The sequence below is a fragment of the Rasamsonia byssochlamydoides genome (assembly GCF_041956645.1).
Source record: "Rasamsonia byssochlamydoides strain NRRL 3658 unplaced genomic scaffold VTN77scaffold_4, whole genome shotgun sequence".
In the NCBI taxonomy this organism is placed as follows: domain Eukaryota; kingdom Fungi; phylum Ascomycota; class Eurotiomycetes; order Eurotiales; family Trichocomaceae; genus Rasamsonia; species Rasamsonia byssochlamydoides.
Genome location: NW_027192387.1, coordinates 514,643 through 533,477, shown reverse-complemented (window position 1 = coordinate 533,477; position 18,835 = coordinate 514,643). Strand labels below are relative to the sequence as shown.

Sequence of the window (18,835 nt, the reverse complement as noted above, 5' to 3'; positions counted from 1 at the left end):
CTACCAGCGGTTATGGGGGGTCGACGGTCACATACCAAATCCAGAGCAGGATGTACTCAATGTAAAATCCGCCATATCAAAGTATTTAGATGATCTCCTCTTCCACTGATTAGCTGGATTTTGGCACCTCCTCTGCCTCAATCTTACCACTCTTCACTACTAACAAAGCCTGCTGGTAGTGCGATGAGCGGCCTCCACAATGCTCCAATTGTGCTCGCAGGCAGATTGAATGTGAATTGGGGAGCAGACGCCTCTCCAGCTCCCATCGTCCTACACCAGCCCCCCTATCACCTGGGCTATCATCCTCAACAAGTCATCACAGCCCTGCTTCATCACTGTACGTTCCTTCGTTCACAGTGGAACCAGTGGTTACGACTCCATCAGGGCTCAATGTAAGCGATCTGGAGCTTCTGCACCACTATACCACTGTGACCTACAAGACCCTTCCATCGGGATCCCTTCTTGACCTTCACGACCTGTGGCAGACTCAAGTCGTCCAGCTAGGTTTTCAAAATGAATTTCTTCTCCGTGGCATTCTGGCGGTTGCTGCGCTCCATCTTGGCCATCTGTATCCAACTCGGCAGGAGGCCCTCGCGTTGTGTGCCACAACCCATCAGACTATCGCTCTGGCAGCCTTCCACGATGCTCTGAACCGGGTCGATACATCCAACTGCGTCGCAATCTTTGCATTCTCCTGCTTCATTGTCGTCTTGGCTTTTGCCGCTCCACGCAGTCCAGAGAGCAGTGGTTTTCAGAAAGATGTTTTTGACTGGTTCCACATGATTCGCGGTTGCAACTCGGTCCTGCAGACGCAGTGGGAGACAGTGTCACGCAGCTGTCTGGCTTCTCTGGTAAAAAAGGGTATGATCCACGAGGCCGCTGGATCGCACCGGATTCCAGACCATGACAGGGTGACGGTCCTGTTGCGGCTCTGCGCGTCGGTGCAGGACCGGGAGAGTGCCAACGCCTATGCCCTGGCCGCTCACGAGCTGCTCAATACATATACCCAGGTCTCGATTTTGACCGAGCGCAAACAGGACTTCGTACCGATAATCTTCGTCTGGCCCATTGCCATCCCGCAGCGGTATTTGGATATGCTGCGTGATCGACAGGCAGAGGCCATGATCATCCTCGCATACTATGCCGCGCTGCTGCAGCGAATTGATGACCAATGGTATATGCACGGCTGGGCACGGTACTTGGTCGCTCAGATAGATGCCGCCCTGGGAGAGGAATGGCAGGATTGGCTGGCGTGGCCCAAGAGCGTCACCGGCATTTCGTCTTTGTAAGCGATGTCGGAGAGATTACAAAGGTCTAGTCGGTACCTAGCCGGAAGCTCGAGCTGAATAATCAAGACTCAGATACCTCGGAGACAGTGGACCTCAAATATCTTCGTGGGGAGACGCGTTGAGAGACCCGAGACAAACCGGAGATTGGGGCAACTACTCCGTACTATCCTCACAATCCTGCTCGATTCAGACCGGGGCCAACCCTGCTTGCGGTTACACTCTATATATTCGAATCAGTGCAGACAAACGTTTGGCGAAACAATGTGAGCAATATCTCCCTAGATCCATGGCAATGCAACGAAGATTCTCAATGATCGCATTTGAGAATACAGATTTTAATGCAGCCACAAATAGCACAGATACCACTTGGAACTTCTTCTTAGGCATGTTGTGTTTGTTTCTGTTCCTGTAAATTCACGAGAAATTACCCAAGATAACGAGTGATACAAAACCGTATGTGTACGACATCAGGAGCTTTATCGAGTTATCTATGCAATCATAACAGTATATAGGGTTTTGTATGATCTCGGCTCTCGTACTCCACCTTCAACGGACGCCGACGCTTGGACCACTCTGGCCACGCGCAGATCGGCATCTGCAAGTCTTTCTTCAACCACTTGAACAAAACAATGAAGTCAAGGATGCAGCTAAAATAGTCAGCTGCAAGAATTGGAACAGAAACAATTGAAGTGGTACTACTCCGTATCCAGTTATCAGACTGCCACAATGACTATCGCACAGTCCTTCATAGGTACGGAGTACTCTTGGTGTTTCGGGCCCCTGACCCGGCGCCAAGCACGTACCTGGCTCCTATCTGAAACGCCAGCAGCAGGAAATATGCTTCACCTCTGGTTGAAACTCGACTTTAGCCAGGTCTTACGACATTGATGGAACTCCTTTTATGTCTCATCATGTGGATCGTGCAGGTTCGCACCACGCGTTCAAGATGGCTGTACTACGCAATTTGCCCTAACCTTGTCGGCTTGCGTTCCGAGTCTCCCTTTCCTTTTCTATCTTCTTCTACGGAGTATATCTTTTTCTTTTTCCTTTTCTTCTTCTTCTCAACTTTGTTTCTGTCCCCAGGGGGTGACTTGAGCCTTCTTCGCAGGCAATTTTCGTTTCTTCTTATAATTTTTGTCCCCTTTCCATTCTTGGGAGCAGGCAGCTCAGCTTGCTCTCTGTCTTTCTCTCTCTATTTCTTTTATTTTCGATACTTGATTTACCTATACATTCATTGAAAACAGACGCTGGTCGTCAAACTTTCTTTCTTTAAATCGAGCTACAATATTCTGTCCTCACGAGGAAGCGCGTGGATCAAGAAAGACAAGTCTGAACGCAAGAAGAAATATAGCTACTCAGCCGCCAAGGTTCCTGCAAAAATGGGCAAGATCGACAAGGTCCTTTTGACGTATGCTGGTGCGGATCTATTGTTTGTCCTCGGGGGCGTGCTCCTCCTGGTAGCCTCACTCGTGCTCGAGGGCAGGACTCATTCTGCTCCGACTCTGGACACTGCGCCAGATATCCTGCTCTTTAGGATGGTTCCATTCAAAGGTTCCTATTCCCGTTTTTCTCTTTCTCTCTGTTAGGACGAGGAAAGTAACTAATGGAATTTTACAGCGGCGGTCGTGAATGCTATTTTTGTGTTTATCACCTTCGCTATCTCCGTTCCAGGCCTGCTCATGACCGACAATCGCTTCTGGCTCAAACTTCAGGGCTGGTTGATCATCTTTTGCGCGATTTTTACGCTTGTCTTGGGGGTGGTCGTCTGGTTCGAGACCTTGAGGACTCGGGCGGAATTGGGCACTGTATGGGGGCAGCAAACGGCTGCCGTGCAGAGTTTGCTGCAGCAGAGGGTACGTAGGCAACATTTTCCCTGCCTATGTCGACCACAACTTCGGATTGGATATGAGATTGCATGAAGCAATAGTTTTGATAGGTCTGTATTGCTGTCTGGTTCGATCAACACTAATATTGTTTAATACACAGTTCGAATGCTGCGGCTACTTCAACAGCACGTCGCCTCCTTTTGTCGGAGATAGTGTCTGCACTACTCCCCTCGTTGCTGCCGAGACACAGGGATGCGTTGGACCGTTCTCGAATTTCGCCAATGCACTCTTGGATTTGATTTTCACGGCCGATTTTGGCATTGTTGGTTGGTTACCACCCCCGTCTTGCTCATCCGTGCCCCGTGCCTTTTCCTCTTTTTGTTCCCCATATCTGCTTTCTGTATTCCCTCCTTAGTGGACAATAAACACGAGCTGACAGTCGTGTCTCCGTAGCGGTTGACATGATCCTCCTCATTTGTGTCGCTGTCGTACTCAAGGACCGCAAGGAGAAGGAACGGTACCGCCTGATCGATGCAAAGGTTGGCTTTTCAGCCATCTGAATGAAACCGAAGAGAGGGGAGGAATTGAGCACGACCATTTCAATCGCACTGGTAGTATCAGGTTGAGGCTGAGATGGAGGATTGGGATTAATTTGAGTCTGTTAGATCCCGGAAGCCCTCTGGTTACTTATCTTTCTTTTCCACCTGCGCTTTATTGTCTGCCCTTTCTGTCCCTCTAGCACACGCGCTCTCTCTTTTCAAGTTAAAGATGGATGGATATTGGTTAACCTCGAGCCGTTCTATTAACCTATACATAGAGAATTGATGAAGCCAGTTTTGTTTGATGGCTTTAAAACTCCTCGTATCTGACATCCTGCCGAGACTACAGATGGCTAACAATATTTGTAAAAGCTGCAATTGACAATTCCTGCTACACAACCAATCCTAAGGTTCCTAATAATGAATGTATGACTGCCAAATTGCAGAGATCACGTGAGAAGCTGGATCTCTCCTGCCGTCAACATCTAGGAACAAAGCACTCCCGTGAAGCAGGCACTCACCCGAGACAATGAAGGGGATGGAATCAGACCGAAACTTGGCTTATATGGCTCTAACTTCTCATAATTCGGACGTTTTCTAACCATTGTCTTTAATATTACCAAGCTAGGAGTTCTACATAGATCAAATTCATCCTCTTCGTCGACACCTGCAATTCAAGCCCTGACCACCCAACTTACCATTGCTGCCAACTTACAACATGATGTCATTATCGCTGTTGCCACTATCACTGCACGTCTCTCGAAGGCTCGGTTTAGCTGCTATGGATCACTGTATTATCAACATGATCTCAGAGGTCGCAAAGGGATCGAAGTGGATGACACCTTTGCCATTGGACCTACAACTGGACGATCCTGGTTTGACGAACGCAGATCAGATCTCGACATGGATCGAGGCCCATGTAGGACTTGACCATCTTAAACATCTATCTAGTTGCTGTGCTGACATGACTTGCGATATTAGGGAAATCTCCTGGCGAAGTGATGAGTGCACTGGTGCAGAGAGAGAAGACGTGTTTAAAGGCCTTCTTTGAGACCCCTCGAGACTGCCAGCAGGGCATCTACAATGGTCCGGACGGCTATCATCCCACAAAAGAAGGCAAACTCGCTGTGCTGCAGGACTTCCTAAAGGTCGTCGATTTCATTTTGCCCAAACGCGACTCTCTGAATGCCGGGATCATCTGGCATAATGACCTGATTCAGACAATATCTTCGTTGACAGAGCCAATCCCTTCCAGATAACCAGTATAATAGACTGGCAAGCGATTCCTGTGAATCCGATGTTTCTTGCCGCGCATCATCCATCTCTCATAGATTACGATGGTCCGAAGCCAGAGGGATTCAAAAAGCCACAACTCCCCGAAAATATTCAGGAGTTGAACCCGCAAGGGAAGAAAGCAGCAAAGGCTCTCTTCCATGCACAGTCTCTGTGGGTCTTCTACGAAACCCAGGTCCAAAAAGAGGCGCCAGATCTGCTGCACGCCTTTCTCTACAAAGGAACCCTTCCATGCCAGCTCTTAGGGCTTATTGGATCCACTTTCGATGATGGGGAACCTCACATCCAAAAGCTCCTCGCGGACATCGCGAGTGAAGACGTATGGAAGACACTAGTCGGGACTGATGATCGTGGACAGCCGAAAATACCATGCCCTCTAGCATATTCACCCGATGAGTTAGAGAAGCAGGAACGGGAATACGCCAAATGGGAACGGGATATCGAACGGAAAGCCCAGATTCTTAACGAATCGGAGTATATACAGGGTGGAACGGAGCTGTTGCACCAGACGAGTATGACGAAGTGGCTCGGAGACTCGAAATCGCCAAGGAAAGATTCTTGGATCGTGAAGCGCGAACGCCCGCGGAAAGAGCACAATGGGAAAAGACATGGCCGTTCAAAGATGAATGACGAACTAGAAAGGCCATCACAGACGGCCAAGTATAGGACTAGATGCTGTACAAGTGGTATGTGGCAATGATGATATCAAACAATTATGCATGCTGTTGTTACGAGTGAATACCTGAGGCCTGGCCCTGGTACACTTAGTGAAATCAACTGCCTCATTCACTTATCTTCAGGCTCCGAATCGATTCACCATCCATCGTCTTATTCACTAAATCTGCCGGAACTTGCCTATATAGTTGTCCAGAAAATCCCACCTTCGTCTGTATAATCTCCACCATAATCACCGAGACCGAGTCATAACATACCTCTATATCATACCGTGGATATAAGATGTGAGTCGAGTGATCCCATTACTTTTTATTTCCCTGCTTGCTCTACACTATCTATGCTTGACTGCCTTCTGGTCTATTCCGTGAAGTCCTTTGCTTCATTTTCTTCTGTTGGAGATGATCTGACTCGTCGTGATTTCAGGGCCCAAAATATATATCCAACCACCTAATCTACTGTCTCTATATCCTTTTCAAAGGTACTGTTCTACTGGTTCTCCTTCAATCTTCTAGCGCTGAACCGTCCGACTCAGCCTGTCTGTCTCGGATAACGCGAACGGCATGCGTCTTCCCAGGGCCCCGTCAAACTCGCCTGAACTCAAATAACCTCAAAGAGGCAAATAGAAACCATGGGTCTGTCATCCGATACCGGCAAATGGGGATATAAAAAAGTCGACTTCTAGAAACAAACCGACCTGCAGTTTAACCATCAGTCTCCCGAGACAACTAAGGGGATGGAATCATATCCACCCTGGCAGGATTTGGGCTTATAATCAGCCTAGATTCTCATGATTCTTATCTTCTCCTAGCATCGTCTTTAGTGCTATAAAGGTACGAGTTTCGCCCAAAGTTGCAGGAGGAGACGTGGAGATGGGCAATGAATGCTACTATCCACGAACACTCTCCATGTCCGTCCCAGGCAGAGACGATGTATTCGGCCACTAAGTCAGAATGCGCGATATACGACGTGTCATCACTGGCGAAGAGAACTATGGAGGTTTCGCCAACATGCGGCGTTGCTTTGAGGCTGCCCACATTTTCCCACTGGCACTTAGGCAATCTTCATCGAGCATTGGATTCGCAAACGTTGCCATTATGTGCGAGGACGAATCTCAGACAGGCATCAATTCTCCACGGAATGTTCTCCTACTGCAGACTGATGTCCATGAATTATGGGATGATCATTTGATCGCGGTTGAGCTCAACAAGTCCGTCGAGTTTTGTGGACGAAAACCGATGAGTGAGATGATCCCTACATTTTATGTCTCGTATATGCTTCTCTTGCTGACAATGCGACTGTAGCCTTCCGAACAGGGAGCTACGGGAGCAGATTCGCGGCAATCCAAAACATCCGCCCGCTTGTCAAATTCGCCTCGACCCTCCAAGATCGAATTTCTCAGTCGATTCATACATGGAACCGCCGCAATGGTTCGATATCATTGGCCCACAGACAAAAGTCGGTATGAGTATCGACACGGCGCTGAAACGTCAAGTTGCATCCAGCTCAGGAACAGCTGCGGAAATACGAATTGCAAATGAACCGGTGTTTCTGCGCCCCACTGGACCAGACTCATCACGAAACATGCTCTTGTCAATCGGAATCATCCCTATTGATCAAGACCACCAACCAGGGATTATGGAGCTCTTCGACAAAAAGCGTGTTGACTTCGACGGCGAAACAAATGCCGTTGGGAACACTGAGAGGCTTGCTATTTTGAAAGAGTTGGGTGCATTGCGTAAGTCTCCTGAAGGGGGAGCTCATCCCAAGCTCTAGCACATCGGCCAAGCATGAATACAACCTTGGAACATTTAGGATCATCAGACCGACCCTTTCTGCGATAGGCCATTATCTGCGAGAGCCGAGAAAACAGCTACAAGAGCAGATCGACAGGCTTCGAGAAAGCCTCACCTTGGTACAACAGTGGCAACTCAGCGTGTTGGCGGAATGGGCTGGATACGAACACTCAATCAGAATTTGATCCTGAGCCTAGCCCCGTTTCCACTGCGCTTTGGTTGTCCAAAAAGCATGCCCTGAATATAGAATGGCTAGGAAGTGCGAAGAGATTCGCCCATTCCTAGAAAAAGAGGATTTGGCAGGGGTTTCTGTTGAAATTGCTGGCTCATGAGCATTCGAACCTCCGAGTGTGCACAGATTGATGTTCACCAGCTGCATCCTGTTTGTCGAGGCCTGGACCTACCACACGGTATCATCGATGTACTCCTCAAGTGGCATTTTGAGAAATGCGCCCTAACAGCATACCATGTGGTACACCTCATTGCAATATCTGCCAAAGGCCCGTTTCCATTCAAAAGAGAAAGGCGGTTTATGAACCCGGTGGAAGACCATCTCGCAATACACTCTCGGTTAAGATCTTGCAAAATGGCCAATCCCACAGTATGTATTATTCCTTGAATGTATACTACTAGGACTAACAGTTATCAGTACTTTAACGTGCCAGCAATTCAGTTCGAAATACAGAGACTGACCCCCACATCGCCGGAGACGTCCTAACTCGCTTGCACGAAACCTACTCTCTGGGCAAGGCACTTGCAACCGCAGCAGCATTCAGAGATGCGTAACTGCTGGGAAGATTGTTACTTTCCGAGTGCGTGTTACCATGGTACTCGTGAGGCAGGTGCATATCTGCAGGCCGTCTTGAAGACCTGCTGTCAATCTCCCGCAATCTACCGTGCCACAATGTGAATGCAAGGATATTCAGACACCAGTACGATGCAACTCACCTATATGGATTTGACGGCATATTATGACAAAGTTCGAGCGTTGTCAATTGGTTGTGAATAGGTCAACTTAGTCTTGAGAAGAATGCCTATTTCGATTCATGCCGCCTGACGAATTTTTTTACCCCAGAAGAACGAACAATCTACCGTGCAAAAATGAGCATTCGGAGCAAGAATTAGGTTACTCATGATCAATCAGACTGATATACCCTTCCTGGCTCTGCGGACTGGTGGCCAGAAGGCTACGACTACGAGAAGCACGGCTTTGATGTTAATCCTCAGCACAAAGAAGCTTTTCAAATGGTTGAAGTTATACAGCCAGTCACTTGTCAGGGTGAACCTATGCAAAAAGCTCCAAATGACACCTGTCGGGACGTACGTATAGAGCACGATGGAGAGTTGGCTAGTTTGGTGGGCGTACCACCTAGACAGATGCGCAAGCAGGATTATTGCGGACTTTCAGAACTTCCTAAGAAGTATTAGAAGTATCACAGCAGCATCCCATCACGAAGTACCAGCTCATTGATTCTATGGATCTGGTGATCTTTGAAATTCCTCGGGAAAATCAGCTGCTGGTTACCGCTCACAATACGACCGATCCAGCTCGCAGGAAGTAATCCAATATTGAGCTTTGGAAAAGGGGATCGTTGGCCCGCGAGAACCGGCTTTGGCCTTGGTTACAGAAGGGTAAGTCGGCGTCAACCTCCGCGACTGCACAAGGATCGACCTGCGACAGCACAGCGGCTCGCTTCGGTCTGCTCTTTTGAAAGAGCGGACATCTTCGACCGAGGAAAAGCTGGCGAAACAGGTTTGTTGGGACGAGGTCGTGACCGTTTTCACTGTCGACCGATGGATCGATCCGATCAGACATGTGTATGGGTAGCCTACACTTGACTCCCCGTGGGATGACATCCTCAAAAGCGTGGAAAACGCATTGTAAGTGCCATGCTGTTTTCCAAACCATTTCTCAAGACGTTTATAACTAATTTGAATAGCGCATCATGCCTCAGCCACTGGCACCTCAACATCCGGAGGCAGGATTACATATAAAGACCACGAAGAAGTATTGGAATCATACAACAAATATGTGCGATTGACCTTGTAAGCGATCCTAAACAGACAGACCTGACCTAAGAGTTATGACTGATGCCTCCTGATGCTGGGAAGCAGAATGGATATACACAAAAAAAAAGTGCACTAGCAACCGCTAAGATCCTACTCCTACCCAGTGTTATACCCTTGAGCATGGATTTGATCTTTTGGTTGGACAATACTATTACTATGGCGACCCTGTGCAGACCGTTTTTGGTCTTGTACCTGATTAACCAATAAAGTAACTATTTACCTTGGCAATCAATCTCTGAGGTGATGTCTCAAGACGAGTCAAGAGTACTGCGAATTCAAGGTCGTTACCTGCGTGGAGTTCCTCAGGCCGCAGTTAACCTCGAGAAGGATTGTATTAATATTAGAACAACATATTGGCTTTGGCAATGCTGGGGTTTTAACTACATTTTCCATCGCACTTCAACCCCAATGGTGCCGATATAAGGAATCCGAGGAAATACTGTACGCGATTAATAACCTCCCGACGAAGTATATCCCCTGCGCAGCCTGCCGGATATTATTGCATGCGTCATGCGCCGGACCTAGAGGATCCAAATATGAACTGCTCTCACAGCCCAGGGACTTATGGATGACCGCCTCTCGAACCTGAAATATGGATTCAATAAGACAACCTACTTTGCAGTGTCCTTTCATCCTGACGACTGTCATGTTTTTGCTTTCACCGTACCTGGCCTCGGGCAGTTGCAACCTACACGAATGCCTCAGGGATCGCGCACTGCAGGGCTTACCATGTCCGAATTGATGAACATTGCTCTTGGACCGATTCCTGAACCTAACTCAGAACCTTCTCTCCGCCTGTCTGTTTCTACATGGATGACATTTTTAGTAGACATGGATCATTCAATAAAACCTCAGTGGCGTGGCATTTCACATCCCATCATACACACTGCTAGGTTCCTGGGATATTTTTGAAAAATGCATCTAACAACACAGAACATGTTGCAATTGAATCAGAATAAACTCCAGGAACGGAATGCCACTATCAACAAGCGCAATATGCATTTACAAAAGCACACTATCGCGTTCTCATGACTGTGTTCCGCCGACAGACGTGCGTATCGCACAAACCAGCATGTTTTTCGTCTTAACTCTTCATGCAATAGTCTGCAATCCTTCAGCAGTTGCCAGCAGCAGCAACCATAAAGCAACAATTAGTGACCGAGCAGATCGATTCGTTATTATCAAATTGGAACTCCCGAGATCCCCCAAGCTTTCACTTCAATTCTCCGTCATAAAATGAATTACCAAACAAGCCATCCAATTCGACCAGGCTACCTGGGACAAGTACGACAAAGTGTGGGTCAAGCGAGCCCTATTCGAATTGACTGGACCCAGGAGCAGCAGGCATGCCATGACCAAACCAAGCTCATGCAAGAAGCCCACGACACGAGGTCGCTCGTGTCAGGAACTACGAATTCAAGGCAAGACAAGACGACAACAACATCTACCTACCGATCAGCGATTTGATTTGATTTGGGCGAAATTTCGGCTGCTTCGTCCTCCTCTCGCTCCTCGTCGCTGCAGAGTGTAATCTGCAAAAACTGGGCGACTGTCCTTGCATTCGTGTCTGTTTCCTTGCTGGTTATGTTCGGTATTGGCCGCTTCTTTTGCACCTCTACGACAGAGCGCCTGTTGAAAAACAATCATAATCGGTTGAGTTGGTTCCGATATAATACCGTTCATTGTATGGTCGCATCACGAGGTCCTGATCATGATGAATGTCAATCAATCCAGATGATTAACTCAATCCTATCCTACATACACAATCGACAATCGACAATCGACCTTCATGAAATACAGTCCTTGAAGAGTGGAATCTTTTTCTTTGGCTCGTTCTTTTTAAAGAAAAAAAAAAGGAAAGAAAACAATTTCTTGTTTCATTGAAGATGTCAACTGCATCGGCATCTGCCTCTGCCCCTCCAATATACAGCCGTAAAGCCGCTTCGTTGAAATCAATACACATCTGTGGGATAATACTACTTGCATCTATCCTCTGACTCCATTATTTATTTCGCAAGCCATTGTCGGCCGCTTTCGACGCCTAGCTAGGACAGAATCGCATAGTCAAAGTTCACGATTACCCACTCGTTCAACACCCGCCAGCTTGCAAACAAAACAATCAACCTTACGAAGTCGATCCCAAGCCTACTAACCTTGGAACTCAACGCGATATCCTGTCTGTCCTGTCATGTCTGGTGACTTCAATCCGAGAAGTAATATCGCTATCACAAAAAGAAGGAGCGGAAGGGAGGGAGGGAGATGGAAACAGAGCAAGAATACATTCTTCCAGTGTTTTTTTACCCATCTTTCTTTCTTAGGAAGGGAACATATATCACATCTCTATCTTGTCCTAGGGACAGGCTTCTTGTACCCCAAAACCGTGGCATTATCTAGCCATTGCTACTGGCGGAATCCGAACTGGACTGGGAAAAACAGATCGCCACCAGAAAGTGGACTGTCGTGGCAGCTGGTGTTGTAGGTATGTAGAAAAAGAATCCCCTCTGTTCTTACTTACCTGCTAACAACCAGAGCAGAGAAATTGAGTGACCCAATCTCGGTCTATTTCCCACACATGGCGCGGTCAACGGGTGGTGGCGGGAGGATCGGGAGGACGTGGTCAGTCATCGAAAGGCCTTATTACGTATATACATGTACATACATACATACAGGCCATGCCATGAAAGACTTGGGCCGGCAGGTGCAAAAGGAGGTCTGGAAAGTGATGGTAAAGTGCTAGTGTTAGAATTATGGGATTGCTCATCGTACTTAGTTACCATTAGATTTAAGCTTCCATCAAGTTGAGATGTTGAGGGGGTTTTCATTCTTTTTTTTCCCCCTTTTTGATCCTTCTTGATCATTTGTTGGCGGACGACGCTGATAGCTACGAAGTTCGGATTCACCAAGAAAAAAAAAGAATCGACGATGAATATCGAGACCCGACCCAGAATTAATTGTTGGAGACGTGCTTCCAAAAGTATTAATTCGTGATTGCTCCTAAGGGCCGTTCAAGAAGTGAATTCATCAGGGCAAACAGACTAGGAACTTACGCAACAAGCCTAGGCATCTATCTATCTATTATCCATAATCAAACCTGCAAAACTCAGATAAGATAGAAGAAAATACGAAAAGAACTAAGGGGAAAAAATAACAAGATAAAAAAAAGTAAAACGGCAAAAAAAGGACTACATACAACAGCATAAGTATGGTGGTGCTCACCACCTCACTATTCTTCACCTGAACACCGAGCACTTACAGATTTTCGCAATCTCATTGCCAACAAAGCAATGCTTGATACGCTCTACAGCGTCTTCTTTGCCACGCCATTTGCCATCAACGTCTTCTCCACCTTTTCCAAGGCTGCAAACGCTCTTCCGCTGGCCGTCACGCTATTGTAAAGAAGAACTAGGACCGTTAGCTGCCGCGATTCGATTAACGCCATCTTACCAGCCACAACACTTACTCGAAGGAATCACGATCCAGAAAGCGTTCATAAAGACGAAATATCCCCAGAAATATGAAGCTTCCGGTCTCGAATATGATAGGTCTAAAATGTAATGATCGAACATGCTGGTCGCGTAGTATAACACGTCGCCGTAGAGTTGCCCGAGTGAAACGACCGCTTGGAGGGGATATCGGAGGGAGTGGTTCGTCGTGATCATGGAGGCTACGATGAAGGACAGTGGACCCCAGCAGATGGCAGTAATGGTCTCCATGCACAGCACAAACGCGTTCTGCGTCTGGTATCTGGAGTCCGACAACGAGTATTCCTTCCATAACTGTCCAAACAAGTCCTGCATGCTTCCCATACGCCTGAAGTTGTAGGCATAGTATCCTTCGAGGAAGAGGTGTATGCAACCGCCTACATTCCATTAGCGATGCCCAGCCCTCAAGCACCACCAACCTGGGGCGCCATACACAAAACAAACCACATAATCGTCCACAAATCGCTGGTCGATACCTGCGGCCTGACTTTCATCACCACCAAATACGTAACCGAGAAGATCGCTGCGCATCCTGCCGCAAACATCGACACCAGAGTCAATGTATCCCACTCATTGGCAAGGTAACCAACTATCTCCACGTCGATTGGGTAGTAGGGATGAGCGGGCAGCTTGGTCGCGTTGGAGGACATTTCGAGGGGTTTGGAGGGAGGCGTGTAGGTCTGGATGAGATTGAAGATGAAATCCTTTACCTTTGTATGGTATAGACACCTGAAAATAATACACGCCGATGTTCGAAGCTAAGGATTAGGGGTGGTTCTGTTTGGGAGGGATGCTTGAAGAGGTGAAGACAGGGTGGCAACAGGCGCTAATGCAATGAATCCACCAGCCAACAACTAACCAGCCGGCGTGTGGCTTAAGTACGGCTGAGCACAGCTTGGAAAGGGGTTATATTGTGAAGGGGAATGGATAATGGGTAGTTACCTACTGAGGTAATTGCTTAGGTTTTGTTAATGGTTGGTTGGTTTGGTTTGGCAGGCAACAATCTATAACTATGTAAGGTGTTTGGCATTGCAATCGATCGATCCATTTGCCGACTTCATGGTGGGCAGAGAAGAGGGAAAATTGTCATCAAGAATAGAAGATAGAAGATAAAAGTGGTACTATCTTGCAGAGGGAGAGCAAATGAATAAATAGACAGATAGATAGAATTAAAAAAAAAAGAAAAGAAAAGAGAGGGAAAAGATGTGAAATAAAGTGCAAAATACTTGTCCCATTATACATACCTACATAATGCGACAGACAAGTTGGATAGGTACGGTAGGTCTGGACTTGATGTCCATCACAGATCCAGTTACATATAGATATACATACGCAGACATATGCCATCAGTGGAACGCCAGTCAATGTCAATGAAGGGAAGGAGCTTGCATGGTTGCATTTCTCCAAGCATAGTACCTCTCCCTCAGATAGAACGAACATCTTTGGATACTTCTTGCCAGTCGAGAACTGGCCATACGCTCACGTCTCTGTCGCAGTATCATCAGGGTCAAGGACATACATTACCCGCTCTGAGTCGACAGGAAAACTGTCCCTGTACTTACTGCATGTCTTGCCGGGAGGTACAGCAAAATGTACCCAACGATTCTGCTGGCTGGCATGTCATGGGCCACTGCTGAATTGCGGATCGCTCCTGCTGTTATAATTATACCAATGAACCATCATAGATATTTATCATCAGTGAACATGCATGTCATTCATTGGCATAGTCTATATTCACCCACATATTCGTTCCTACACTTAACTAAAACCCACTAACACGACATGCTCGAATTTCAATTAGCACAGCCTGCCTCTTGCTGAAAGCGCAGATATCCATCCGTATTTCCATATATTATCCATCCAAGTATCAATCAATCCGTCCGTCAAACCAAAACTACCTTATCTATTCATCGAACAGCCAAACAGCCAGCTGCCAATCAATAAATCATCTCGCCACAAACTCCATCTCTCTACTCGGATCAATCGACAGAAAGGCTTCCAGATCCATGGTCGAGAAATCGAAATTCCAGCCCATATCTGCCTGTGTGAAGTCGACGAGGTCGAGGTCGTCCTGATTATTATTACTATTATGGCTATCCGTACTCGGGACAGTGTCGCTGATACCGACGCCGCCAATCGGTATCGGCATTCGCATCGTCATCAGGTTTTGGCCTAGGGAGGTGAAAAATGCGGAGGGGTTGTCGATTTCGATGTCGATGTCGTGCGCTTGCGGTTGTGGTTGATGAGGCAGTGTATCTGGCTGTGCATTAAGCTCACTGAAGCTGACTGCTTGCTCGTCTTTGAATCCATCCGGACTGCTTTCCAACCCAACGACATCAGCCCCCAAGCTAGGGAACACCGATTGGAGCATCTTCTGTATGGCCGACATCGTGGACGTAACCTGGGTGTAGAACTGATTCCGGGGCAGCATCGCGGCCAGACATCGCAAGCCAGATTTGACCCACGGGAGGTGTTTGAAGGCAGATTCTTTGTTGTGCATCATGTCAAAGGCTAGAGTGAAGCAGGCGCCTTCGAGGAAGAAGGCGTGGTATTTGATTTCCTAGAAGATATAGCAATTGTATTAGCTGCGTGAATATGTTGACAGACGGGATGTGCCTACCCTAACGAGCTTGTTGATTTCATACGCCTCAGAAAGGTACCGGATAGTGCAGCGCGCGGCTTCTAGACAATACTCGCACGCCTCATCCAGCCACAGCGGTGTCGCTTGCTCACCAAATGGCTTCTCGCCGTTTTTGGAGATAGACTGTCCGTCTCGCCATCTAGCTCGGAATACGAGAAATGGGCGGAACGTGAGTAGAAGCAGGTTATGATATACTTGAAGTCGTCAGCCAAGTAGAATGTGAACGGACGAGACGTGCAACCTACGCAACAATAAAACCGTCTGACACACACCCAACTCCCCCGCCTTCGGCGACGATTCCAACCCAAAATTCATCACATCACACAGTCGCTGCGAGAAGACCTGCAGAGCTCGACGGATCTCCTTCGCCGCTTTCCACATCGGCAACAACGATTCGTGACGCTGACCGTAAATGTTCTGCGCAGATTTGCACATGATCCGCGACAGCTGCACCAGGGCAAGGAGAAAAGGCTGCTCGGTTGGATCAGGGATGCTGATCTCGTTTTCCGGTATGGAGCTTGGTCGGCCAAGGCCCAGACATATCCAACTGTCAACTCAACACGATCAGCATGCATGTCTTTGAGCTACAACCTCCGAAATCACCTTTCGTAAAAGTAAAGACTCCAAAACGTCGTCCTCTTCTGCTCGACGTCGTCTTTTGATCGCTCAGCTTGGAAATGCGTGTCCTTGTGCAGTCCAGCTGCCAACGCCTTCCGAACGGCGGTACCCAGATGCAGATAAGAAGAATTCGGCCTCGCCCTTTCGGACTGGTAATGAGCGTATTGAGAAAGTCAGCGACCTACAATCAGGACGAAAATGATTAAGGCAACTTATCATCATCAACGGAATCTGGATCGCCTGAAGATTGACAAGCTCTTCAAACTTCGCTGCATTTGCCTTTGCTTTCTTAAACAGAAATTCCGCCCGCTCCTCCTCTTCCATCATGGCAGCTCCGCTGGCCAGGATGAGAAGCATGATCGTAACGTCTGGGCTTTCCAAGGCCATTGTCCGCGGATCACTGTACAGCTGCTCCAATCGCCTGCGATACTCTTCCTTCGGGGCAAACGGCATTAAATAGTATGTGGTCGACAGATACCGTTCCAGATACTGCGAGGCCAGAGACGGATGGATGAATATCAGACCGGAATCATTCGTCGACGTGTCTTGATTCCCGGCCAGGTCTCCGAAAAACAGGCGACGATGGCTAAACAGATCCAATCCTGGGCCCGCTTCTTCTACTTCGCTGCCAGCAGGCTCTGGCACATCGCCTACGCCTTCGACAAGCTGGCGGTACATCAGTTGCATCAAGGAAAAGTTGGATGTTGGCCCGTAGTACAGCTGGATGATACAGGAAGGCGATGCCATGTGTGTTGCTGCAACGCTGTGGTGGAGGATATTTCTACTGGGACCTGAGGATTTGGACTGCGCCGTCCCTGTTGGGTCCAGAGAAAGCGGACTGTCAGGGCTTTTCGAGGATATCAGTTCGTGTTTCCGTTTGCGCTGACGCACGAAGCCTCTGTAAATACATTCCGCTTTCCTCTGCTTGCAGTGTTTGCAGGGCTCGCCGCCATCGCATCTGATCTTTCTCCGGCGGCATTCTTGGCACGCCTTGGAGATTCGCCATCTTGGAGTCGAATCTGTGGTGGTTGTGGTGGTTTCATCTACCATGTTAGGTCAGCTGGCAATCAGGTCAAAACAATCGGTCTGACGTTTGGACGTCAGTCATGTCGACTGATGAAGCAAAAACAGAGTCATTCAGAGAAATTTCAATAACATCCAAGCTCTGCCACCAAATCCTGGACAACCATCAGCAATCCCAGGCGATGAGTTCGAAAAGAGTTCACGTGACTGGTGACGGATTACGTGAGAGAATTCCGCTGCTTGGTCAGCACAGCGTCTGGCCGCTACAGATCAGCTGTTGATTGGCTGGCTGATCTATATAGATCAATTGCTTTCATGTAGTGGACGGTTTTGCTCTCATTTTCCTCATAGGGTGTTCTCCCTGAGGTCAAGCTGTTTTAGGGAGATCGAAATGGTGCCATTACGCCGGTAGATATAAATTTTGAGGCATCGCTGGAGCAAAACACCCTAAGATGAAGAGGGAGTCATCTCCCCAGTGGATGGCCTCAGTGTGTTCAAAGCTCCTAGAAAGAGCACATGTATACTCCGTAGGTACCTGAGGAGAATTAAGAATTACCTAGGTATCGACGAGGCTGTTTGTTTATCGTTATCGGGTCCTCTCCATGCACGCTGTCGAGTGGACCATTCCATCCTCGACCGTATTCCGTCAGGTCGATTCGATGCGCCGACCTTGCAGCAAAGTTTCACATACAGCAGTATGCCGCGAGCACTGCCTCGAGAAAGACCATCAGATGGCCATCATCACATCACGTCATCATCATCATCATTCTGATTGCGATTATCGTTTCATGCAGCGGCGTCACGTCGTTTCATGCAGCTGACGCCGCTGCAACGTCGAGTCCGCACCGAATCAGCATCGTGCCCGCGCCTCATCCCTAACAGTCCCATGCGTGGCCAGCATCTGGCAGACGTAGTCGTTCGTCTTGTCCACGTATCGATGGCAGATATGATTGGTTCGGTTGACGTAAGTCTATCAAGGGTTTGTCAGCTGGCCAGGAGGGGAATGGATGGTGATATCTATCGAATTGGTTGTTCTGGTCCGTGTTCTAGCTATTCGTAGTGGCACGATCTCGTGTGCTTTGAGGAGCCTGCCGCCATCTCCTGCAAGCGACGATGGTCGTTTTGTCTTCAGATGTGTGTAGGTTTCGCGTCAGGCCTGTCCACTACTTTGACGGTCCGGATCGACGGTCCTTCAGCATACTCTTGCGAAGTCTCTCGTAATACCAGTCGACTGGAGCAGGCGGGGAACGTGGCGACGTGGAGTGGATCGCGTTCAAAGACGGCAAAAATGATGACGCCAACCGGGGAATGTCCACGACATCTGCGGGAAGGAGCTGGAGCGGCATATTCTGATCGGTCGATCGATCGATTATCAGTTCGTTCGTGGGAAAACACTCAGATAATGCTATTCTGGTCTGGATGTGGCTTAATGATGTGCCCGTGATTCGACCGAGTTAACCGTACCTGCACTAAGGGGTTGTTTTCAAGATTACGAGAGATGGAGACGCAATCTCATCCTCCCTCCCAGCCAATACAACAGCAGACTGCGACGCGGCAATACTGCAACCTGCTGGTGGGGGCATCTT

At 48.1% G+C, this 18,835-nt stretch overlaps 8 protein-coding genes across 8 annotated transcripts; 6 read left to right on the top strand and 2 right to left on the bottom strand.

Moving 5' to 3' along the window:
* Window positions 1-779: 779 nt before the first annotated feature.
* On the top strand, window positions 780-1,289 carry VTN77DRAFT_5535 (uncharacterized protein; the record flags this gene model as incomplete). Its single annotated transcript, XM_069421715.1, has 1 exon — window positions 780-1,289. The coding sequence occupies one exon, from the start codon at window positions 780-782 to the stop codon at window positions 1,287-1,289; it is 510 nt and encodes a 169-aa protein (XP_069281690.1).
* A 1,379-nt stretch (window positions 1,290-2,668) lies between these two features.
* VTN77DRAFT_5534 (uncharacterized protein) lies at window positions 2,669-3,675 on the top strand (the record flags this gene model as incomplete). Its single annotated transcript, XM_069421714.1, has 4 exons — window positions 2,669-2,840; window positions 2,907-3,142; window positions 3,276-3,441; window positions 3,569-3,675. The coding sequence occupies 4 exons, from the start codon at window positions 2,669-2,671 to the stop codon at window positions 3,673-3,675; spliced, it is 681 nt and encodes a 226-aa protein (XP_069281689.1).
* An 882-nt stretch (window positions 3,676-4,557) lies between these two features.
* VTN77DRAFT_5533 (uncharacterized protein) lies at window positions 4,558-4,913 on the top strand (the record flags this gene model as incomplete). The annotated part of the gene is made up of 2 exons (XM_069421713.1): window positions 4,558-4,573; window positions 4,636-4,913. 2 exons carry the CDS (start codon window positions 4,558-4,560, stop codon window positions 4,911-4,913), a joined length of 294 nt encoding a protein of 97 aa, XP_069281688.1.
* A 38-nt stretch (window positions 4,914-4,951) lies between these two features.
* On the top strand, window positions 4,952-5,647 carry VTN77DRAFT_5532 (uncharacterized protein; the record flags this gene model as incomplete). Its single annotated transcript, XM_069421712.1, has 1 exon — window positions 4,952-5,647. One exon carries the CDS (start codon window positions 4,952-4,954, stop codon window positions 5,645-5,647), a length of 696 nt encoding a protein of 231 aa, XP_069281687.1.
* A 925-nt stretch (window positions 5,648-6,572) lies between these two features.
* Window positions 6,573-7,087, top strand: VTN77DRAFT_5531 (uncharacterized protein; the record flags this gene model as incomplete). Its single annotated transcript, XM_069421711.1, has 2 exons — window positions 6,573-6,861; window positions 6,924-7,087. The coding sequence occupies 2 exons, from the start codon at window positions 6,573-6,575 to the stop codon at window positions 7,085-7,087; spliced, it is 453 nt and encodes a 150-aa protein (XP_069281686.1).
* Window positions 7,088-7,743: 656 nt separating this feature from the next.
* VTN77DRAFT_5530 (uncharacterized protein) lies at window positions 7,744-8,133 on the top strand (the record flags this gene model as incomplete). The annotated part of the gene is made up of 2 exons (XM_069421710.1): window positions 7,744-8,016; window positions 8,065-8,133. 2 exons carry the CDS (start codon window positions 7,744-7,746, stop codon window positions 8,131-8,133), a joined length of 342 nt encoding a protein of 113 aa, XP_069281685.1.
* Window positions 8,134-12,783: 4,650 nt separating this feature from the next.
* On the bottom strand, window positions 12,784-13,617 carry VTN77DRAFT_5529 (uncharacterized protein; the record flags this gene model as incomplete). The annotated part of the gene is made up of 3 exons (XM_069421708.1): window positions 12,784-12,887; window positions 12,946-13,344; window positions 13,401-13,617. The coding sequence occupies 3 exons, from the start codon at window positions 13,615-13,617 to the stop codon at window positions 12,784-12,786; spliced, it is 720 nt and encodes a 239-aa protein (XP_069281684.1).
* A 1,295-nt stretch (window positions 13,618-14,912) lies between these two features.
* VTN77DRAFT_5528 (uncharacterized protein) lies at window positions 14,913-17,276 on the bottom strand (the record flags this gene model as incomplete). The annotated part of the gene is made up of 5 exons (XM_069421707.1): window positions 14,913-15,527; window positions 15,588-15,802; window positions 15,854-16,155; window positions 16,212-16,387; window positions 16,443-17,276. The coding sequence occupies 5 exons, from the start codon at window positions 17,274-17,276 to the stop codon at window positions 14,913-14,915; spliced, it is 2,142 nt and encodes a 713-aa protein (XP_069281683.1).
* Between the last annotated feature and the right edge of the window lie 1,559 nt (window positions 17,277-18,835).